This window comes from Anneissia japonica, unplaced genomic scaffold (genome assembly GCF_011630105.1).
Source record: "Anneissia japonica isolate Jap-2015-1 unplaced genomic scaffold, ASM1163010v1 scaffold287709_len1912824_cov184, whole genome shotgun sequence".
Classification (NCBI taxonomy): domain Eukaryota; kingdom Metazoa; phylum Echinodermata; class Crinoidea; order Comatulida; family Comatulidae; genus Anneissia; species Anneissia japonica.
This window is the reverse complement of record NW_022751466.1, coordinates 1,371,164-1,380,190: the sequence shown is the minus strand read 5'-3', so window position 1 is coordinate 1,380,190 and position 9,027 is coordinate 1,371,164. Positions and strand designations below refer to the sequence as shown.

The 9,027-nt window shown below is 35.8% G+C and overlaps 1 protein-coding gene across 1 annotated transcript in view; it reads right to left on the bottom strand.

The window, feature by feature from the left end:
• LOC117121677 (ankyrin repeat domain-containing protein 29-like) overlaps nucleotides 1–9,027 on the bottom strand; it is a gene marked incomplete in the record, with an annotated part of 24,024 nt that overhangs the window by 7,637 nt on the left and 7,360 nt on the right. Inside the window, 1 exon segment of the mRNA XM_033266951.1 lies at nucleotides 406–504. Coding sequence (XP_033122842.1) covers nucleotides 406–504 — 99 coding nt within the window.

Genomic DNA, 9,027 nt, shown 5'->3' with positions numbered 1-9,027 from the left:
ACCACACAACGTTCACCTTTCATCAGTTGCCTGACGATCGCAATAGCGTGAAACTCCGAGTAGCAACATTCTGTTCCAGCGACCTCCAGTTCTATATATATATATATATATATATATATATATATATAGGGACAGAACGTGCGTACATACTACATCAAAATAAATCATTAAAACGTCAAAAACGCTACAGGTAGCGGGCAGGAGCCCCTTCCTGGTCCTGTGCCCCACGTACCCGGGCCCTATACGCGTCCCCAGCGTACATGGACCTAAACAGGGCAGGCCTCCGGTTTCTTCGTTACGCCAGTGAGTGGGGAATGTTCATCATAACATAAAGAACATATCACTTGGCTATTTAGTTCGATAAATCAAACGTGATGCGCATTACTTTTTAAAAGATAGTCTTACTGTTCTTTGTCGATTCGGGTCTGCTCCTTGTTTTAGTAGCTCCTTCGCACATTCTAAACGATTGTTTGCCGCAGCAAGAATCAATGGCGTTGTTCCTTCCTAAGAGTAAGAAAAAAAAATACTGTAGTGTTATGGGCCTTGAAGATAACGATGAGAGTACATTTATTTTAATAATGTGTCATGGCCTCGGTTAATATTAACGTACAGCAAAACTGTAATGGACCTTTCCGAAGTGTCAATCAAACGTTTGACCAATCAGAAAAGTGCCAGTAATACGCACGAGTCCAACAAACATACGTGTTGTCCCGCAAACTCACATGTTATTACTAGAGATCAGTGGTTATTACGTACAGTTACGCTATAGTTTTGTTGGACCTTAGCAACAGTATCCAAGGGGCGGGGCTTAGTGGAAAGGACCATTACTATTAACATAAAAATTATCAAATATTTTAAGCTCAATCACACCACTCTCACATTCAAATACAATATTATGATATACAATCAACAAGCACGTAATCGCATAGGCCTACTCAAAATTTCAAATAACTTGCGCGGCTTTTATATACCTTAATCTCTTACATGGAATTATATAGACCACTTAACATGAAATTTTTTTTTTTCTTTACATACAGTATTCCCAAGTGTGTAGTAACTTGATTTAGATGATATCTACCAATCACTCCCACGTTACAAGGGATTATATATATTGCAGAGCCATGGTAGCGTGGGAGTTGAGAAACAGTATTTTGAATATCATTTAGTATGGCTGCATTAGGAGAGGCGTTGATATACGTGTCTATGCTGAAGCAAATGTGTGAAATATTTCACTTTGCGAGCGCCACATGCAGTCGACGTAACGATTGAGGTGAACGGAACTTGTATTTGATTGGCTAATAAACGTTAAACCATTAAAATATGGAGGAATGTTCGAGAGAAATTCAGAACATGGAAAATCATGAAAATAAAATTTGGCCTATCACCGTAAATAAAACCAACGCATCGTAGCAAACTGTCATTGGAACGCGTAACGCTTGCACGGAGTGGTGCTTCGTCCCATTTCGGGACTGAGCGTTTGTTTGAGCATATGAGGAATACATTTGCGATGTTTTGAGTGGCAAGGTATACACTAAATCGTAGGAACATCTACTGCTGCAGTACTAAAAGCAGCCTAAGCATGCGATTGGTTTATATGCCTAAACATCTAATAAAGAAACAAGAAATTAACGAACTGTTGTATGTTTATAAAATTGGAGATGACGCGATGCCTGTAGAAATAAATTAGATCAGTGGCACAAAATAAAAGGTAATCTTATTCAATTTCTACAGGCCTACAGAGCAGCGGTATTTGAACACAATCATTATTTACACATGAGTATTTAAAGATTGGAATTATGGAATACTCTTGCATCATATTAGGCTAAGTCTCCCAAAGCCTACGAAATATTAAGTCATGCCAAGTCTAGACCATAAAGCGTGGATGGATGAGTTATTTTTCAATCAGAAATTTTACAATAATCGAGTCTCCACATAGAAAGTACAACCCCCCACCCCCCCCTCTCTCTCTCTCAAAAAAAAAAACTACGTCAAGTACGGTACTAGATGCAATCGCGTGGGAGCCTACTTATTTGTTATTTTTTGGGTTCATCGACTCTTTTCACTGACTGTCAAAACTTGTACACGTCAATTGTTATCAATAACGACCAAATGTTCTCTCTTGAGAATCGGTAATATAAAAAAAATAACCAGTAATGCAAAAAACAGTGTACCTGCAAATGTCAAAATAACCACAAATGTCATAACATGTCAACCACTATAATGTCAAAAAAAAAAAGGTGTAGAAATCTGTTTAACCACAAACGTGAAAAACATTTCCATTTTTATATCTCAAATGTCAAAACATGTTTAACTGCAAATGTAAAAACGCATTGCTTGCATATAGTAATCTTTTGACTGATTCTCACCAAAGAGTGCCTATATACCGTTGCATGGCGCAGGATATTTAATATCTTCCTCATCAAAGAGTCTCGACAGCATAATGGAAGCTCTGTAGCAGCTTTATTGAACCTGTGCTTGAAAATACTGTTCAGAGGAAAGCTGCGGTGATCTATTTATGTATGTATGTATGTATACTGTATATATTTTCTTCATAACAAACTTATGGAAACATGCAAGTGTATTATTATATGAATATGTGGTTATGTGTTTCAGGCTATTTCTCCTACAATATGTTAGTTTGCATGATAAATCAACATACCATATTGGCTATATACCGTAGGCCTACGATTTCGACACCTAACAAATTTTAAAGTTCTTTCTTAACGGTCATGGGCATTTATAAGATGGGCGATTTAGACAGGTAATACCCAGGCAAACAAGTTTTGCGGTCATACTGTATAAGGTTTACATCATGAACCCATACTCTTCCAAATTAGTTTGGAGCCACCTTAATTTTTGCCCCGAATCCAAGACCAATTTCAATTTCAATTCAATTTATTCCACTTGTTCAATACACGGTGTACAGATGAAATGAGTATATATAGGCCTAACAAAAATATCATTACTAAATAATAACAAAATGTAGCATAATGAAATGTAGGCCTAAATACCATAAAGTAAGAACAGTGATGAAGCCAGAACAAGTGTTAAAACTTTGAATTACTTGGCTCCACAGTTAAACAGATGAAAAATGTAAGAAAACAATGGATATATAATAATAATTTCACAACTATACAAGTAAATCAAGCAAGGATTTTTTTTTTTACAGGCTGGATTAAATATATGCATAGACTTTAAATTAATAATATATAATTCGGTAATACGTCCCAGAGTTCAAGGCCATGGCAAAAAATGCCTTTAAAGTAAGTCTGTAAAGGAATGATAATGGTTTCTTACCTAGTACAATAATTGTCAAGCACCAGTGGGGATGTCACCCCTTTCTAAGTAAAACATGAAAATACATACGGTACATTGTAATTAAAAGCTCAAACCTAAGAATATCATGTTCCTTAATGAGGAGCAGTGTGCGCAAGATGTGCAACGCCGAGAGGCCAAGGTACGGTGCGATTGTACAAGATGGCGGCCAAAATCCATAATAACCTAAATTGAATTTCTAATACATTTCATTCGTTTATAAATGTTTTTACTTTCAGGATGAAGACCTTCTTGGTATTACTGCTCTTCATAGCAGTTGTCGAATGTGTTGGTAGCCGGAAGCCGTCAGCTATGAATGATGACATTTACAAGATAATAGTGAAGCTTATTGAGGGCTCGTTTGATGTCCCATGTGCTAAGAGGTCAACCGTGGAAAAGACTGCTATTACACGGTTTTACAGGAATAGAGATCGATATTCTCTCCGAGGACATCCACCAGAACTTTTTCTTGATGAAAAGAGGGTATTACGTAAGTCTGAGCTACACCAGGTTGTATCAGACGCTTATTTCAAGACTAAAGGATCTGGTGCAAGGCGTTTACATCACAACCTCAGGAACAGCTTATCTGGCCTATCAGAAAGATTAATACAAAATGTGCTGTCCGGTAGTAGATCCCACGGTCTTGTGAATGTAAAGTTAATTAATAAGGCACCGTACATTCCTACGGTGGCCAAAGAGGTAATGGAAATTTCACAAATTGACCTGATCAACATGAGCCCAGGAATTAAGTACAGAAATAAGTTTCACAAATATATTCTGATTGTCATAGATGTTTTTTCTAAATATATTTGGTTAAAACCATTACAATCAAAATCCAGTTATAACGTAGCGCATCAGCTTTCAGCAATTTTCGATATTTTTGGTCCACCCAAATTCGTCCAATATGACCAAGGCGCTGAATTTCACAGTAAAGTGAAGCGTCTGCTTACAAACCTAGGTATTCAATATGTAAATAGTGTTCCCTGTGATCCCCAGATCCAAGGTAATGTTGAATGGTCCCATCGATCTCTGAAATCTAAAATACATTTTGATTTATTTACTAAGGGACCATGTGTTAACTGGGTTCGCGAACTGCCAATATATGAGAAGAAAATAAATGATGAACCAAAAGAAGTTCTAGGATGGATGTCTCCATTTACTATTTTCTTTGACAGATATCGCAATGAACTAAAAAATGTGAAGTGGAAAGAGGCTAACAAATTACCGAATTCCAAAATTAGAGAAAAGGCCTATTGTGCCTCCAAATGCATAAATGAAAGAACAAGGTCTCATCAACAGAAATGTCTTAAAACACCCATATATAAACCAGGTGACAACGTTTTAATACGGTTCCCATTAAATTCATCTCGAGTGTGCAGTAAGGCATCAGTATTACCTGGAACAATTATTGAGAGGAATGTGAAAAAGTACAAGTACAAAGTAAAATTCACATACCACACTCGGAAAGAAGACGTTGACAATTGGTTTCCGGTTTATGATATTACTGGAATCACGTTGGCACATCAGAAAAAAGGGGAAATGGTTTCTTTTCGGAAAAAGAAAAAAAATAATCAAAATTTCTACTTCACTCTTGACCAACAAGCCCGATTAGAACACTTACAAAATGACCATGGTCTCTTTGTGCAATGTGCAATACAACCCCGTTGGTGATGGTAATTGCCAGTTTTCCGCTGTCACAGATCAATTAGAAACGATGGGGATATATAGGCATCACGAGACGCTTAGAACTGAAGTTGTTCGATTCCTTCAGAGGCAGACATCTACCTGGTCTTCTTTTATAGCAGAATCGCCACAAAGTTACCTTAACCGAATGGTTCAGGATGGAACGTATGGCGACCAAATAACTCTGCAGGCAATTTCAGATATTTTTCATGTGCAAATAATTATAGTTTCTTCTCTAAACCAAGGAACTACCTTGATAACACCAAATGGTAGAATGGACAATTCATTTTCTTTTGAAATTCCCTACATAATTTTAGGGCATTTAGCAGAAGGAAGTGGGGAACATTTTGTTTCACTTAGAAATGATAGAAGCCAAGTTATTTCTATCATCCGAAACAGTGCTCAGATCTATTTTGATGATGAAATTTTTCAAGATGATGGCTACGTGGATGAAGCAACCCTAGATTCATGTGATGATGTAAACTCACTTAGAGATGATAATGTTAACTCACTCAGGGAAAATGACGACGCTTTAAACACTGTTAGTGGTGAGGGAGAAAACGGTGGATGGATACCCTTCGATAGAAACTTCCATTTGACAGGTTGCCATTTGAACTTCTGATTCGGATTGTTGAATATGTCATTAGCTGCGACATTTCCTCTAGAAAATTCTTACCATGTGTTAGTACGAGGTTTAAGGCTGCCGTAGATCATGCTAGGCGTTCTACTAGGGATTTGCGTATTTACATAAATCCAAGCACTGAGAGAACAATGGGACTCGTTTGCCTAATTTTGAATAGGCTGATTAGTGTTGATGGCAAATTCAGTGAACAACGTATGTATATTTGGAGTTTCATTAGTGCTACAGGGTGGTATTTCGCACGACTAATTCAAATGATAGCATGAAAGCATGTCATTGTTCTCCTGATACAGTTTCTGTATCAAGTCTATATTTTGCTCAACTTTATGACTACATTCATAAGCGAATCCAGGAGAGTTTGACTTTTTTTTTCATTTTTTAAAAAATATTTTCTTAAAAGTCCTATTTTGCAGGGAATGCTTGTTATCATACTTAAGTCAAGTAGCTTTAACTCAGGCATGTTGATTCCCAGATCATTACATAAAGGCAGTTGTCATTGAAAAACAAGTTAATTTGGTTGACTCTCTTGTCGTATGAGGAGAGTTGGGCCATGTCTGAAGGAAATCAACTACTAAAGTGACAAAAGAACAAACAACTTTCATCGTTCATAACTAAAAAATTAGACCATAGAACACTTGTTCTGGTCCTGCCATATAACCTCGAATTTTCTTTTACGAAATTTCTATGACCGTTAGTTTTTCTTGCGAAAGATTTTTTTTTGTTGTTGAAAATCTTGAATCTACTTATAAACCCGTTAATGTCTCGTTTTACTGTATAATATATTATAAACAATACATTTTCAGCAGACTGTAACAACGTTTTTCCATAAAAGAAAGTTCATTTTAAAGGTTGAAAGATTGTCCAAAAAAAAGGATGCTTCAAAGTCAATTAAGAGGAATCTAACTCTCTTCGGCAAATTTGTCTATACTGTAACATTGACTGTGACTTCGTTTCACTAGTACCATAAACTGTTTGATATGCATGTATCACTTGTTACGATATGTACGGAATGCCAGCCATTTTCTGAATAAACGAGATAAGAGGGAACATGAATCACACTGAAATTTGCAAATTCTAAAGTTGTATGATGTACTGATTATTTTGGAGTAATCTTTATGATATCTTTTTAATATTATTTTGAAACTAATGCTTTCAATTTTCAATAATATTTTCATTTTTTGACAAGTCAAGGCCACATTTTGCATATCGCCTCTCATTTCCAACAACTTGCTGCTACCAATTGCAAATACAGTAATAATAATGATAATTCATGACTATGGGTTACAAAGATTCTCTAGAGTTTGAGGTGCGATGAATATTATGCAGTGGTATTGTCGTGTTCTGAATTGATACACATACTCCGTCTATAGCAACCTTACTGAATGACTCAACTCTCCTATCGTTTTTACCATTCTTGTCAATTTCCCTCACAATTTTTCCAGTCATTGATGGGTTGGACAAAGTATATACTTTGACTAAAATTATTTGAAAATTGAGAGAACCAAGCTTAGTGTTTTCAAGTTCGTGATCTTTAAGAGTGTTTTATAAGCATGCGTTACTTTGAGCTTGCTAGCCTGCATTCACATCAGGATGTATGTGTTGCAACAAGATATATTCTAGGTGTAGCAATCTACTTTTTCACAACATTTTTTTTCTTCTGCTAGTTTTAGTACAGTCTTGTGATTTTCATGACATAATTATTTGTACTTTACAGTATTTTGTAAAAAAAGTAAAATTAAATGAACGTACTCATGTAAAAGGGTCTCTACGTGACCACTCAAAGATTGTAATCATGGTAAAAGATTGTTGTCATCGTATCGTAATCAAAACTTTGTAACCGTAGAAACAATCTGTATGGTAACATTTAATGTAATTCTATTTGCATTGCACAATGCAACTGAACTTTGTTATTTTGTGTGATTAATGATGGTCATGTCGACATGTTTGGCCTTTATGCAAAGTTTGTAATAAAGTTATTTTCTGATAAGCCTTTATTTTGATCACTACTAATGTATATGGGTTGAATCTGTAACAAATTCATCAACTTAGTGGCATTGCTAGATGCAGGAGTGATGTAATTATCTGCATCTGAAAATTTAAATATTGAAAGATTTCTCCTAAATAAACAGAAGAATCAATCCCAATGGCGAAATGAGTACATGCCACATATACAGTATGCCACATATACAGTATAGACAACATTCATAATAAAAATGATTTTCATGTGTGTGTGAGATTGTATTTGTGTGAGTGTCTGTGTGTCACCAGGCTTACCGTGTACTTAATTTATAAAACAATGCGTTACCCCATAGGCCTAAAGTTATAAACATAGAAAATTCTATAAAAAAAAATTGCCAATCCCAGGGCAAAATTTATTATGCCATTAAACTATCACTATTTTTGAATTATTTCCATGAAAAACACTATCAGTTCTTCCATATTTTAGTATACGGGAGCGTAAAACCGATTGACACATTATAACTTGTGTTGTGTACTCGTTCCTAAATGATGTAAAAGACACGCGGGTACCATGCAAATCATAAGAGGGCAGGGGCGGATTATGACATTTGAGCTTTAATTTGTGGTTAAACAAATGTTTGCACTTGTGGGTGAAACCTTTTACATTTGTGTTTATTTGTGGTTGACATGTTACCATACAATTGTCGTTATTTTGACATTTGAGGGTACAATTTTTTCACATTTGTGGTTATTTTTATATTCGTGGTTGATTTCTACATTGTGTGGGTACTACACCCATCGGAAAATTGTTGTCCTCCATCTAAAAGTGTCTTAAAGTTTGTTAAATTGTCACGAAAAGGATGGTTAAATTAGTATATAGTATTTTGTTCTTCTCTTGCTCATGCAGCCTTGTTTTGCATTATAATTGACACCCGTTATACACGACTGTGATTGCACACTAATCTATGTCCGTCAACATTATCGCTCAACGACCTTTTGACGAAACTATGTGTCAACGTGCAAATTACCTATTGTAAATCCACTCTTTAAAATTGATCGACATAGAACTATGGAACAATTGATTAGTGATAAACTACGCATGGGCGATGATTTCGCCACCAAAACCCAAACCGCAAATTCGGCACAATGCGCTAACAAATGTACAGTCCACTGTACAGCGGATCAATTCATAAAATCGTTGCAAACATGGATGATGTGTATGTGGAAAACTGAAACACAGATATAACGAAGAATGCGTCAATGATGTGAAGAAAATAACAGATTATAAATCGATATTGATTTAAACATAGGCCTATATAATTTATACAAAACAAACGTAGGTCCATGGGCATTAATGCACTATGGCTGTCTCTTATACACATCTAGATGTGTATAAGAGACAGATGTACGGAATGCCAGCCATTTTCTGA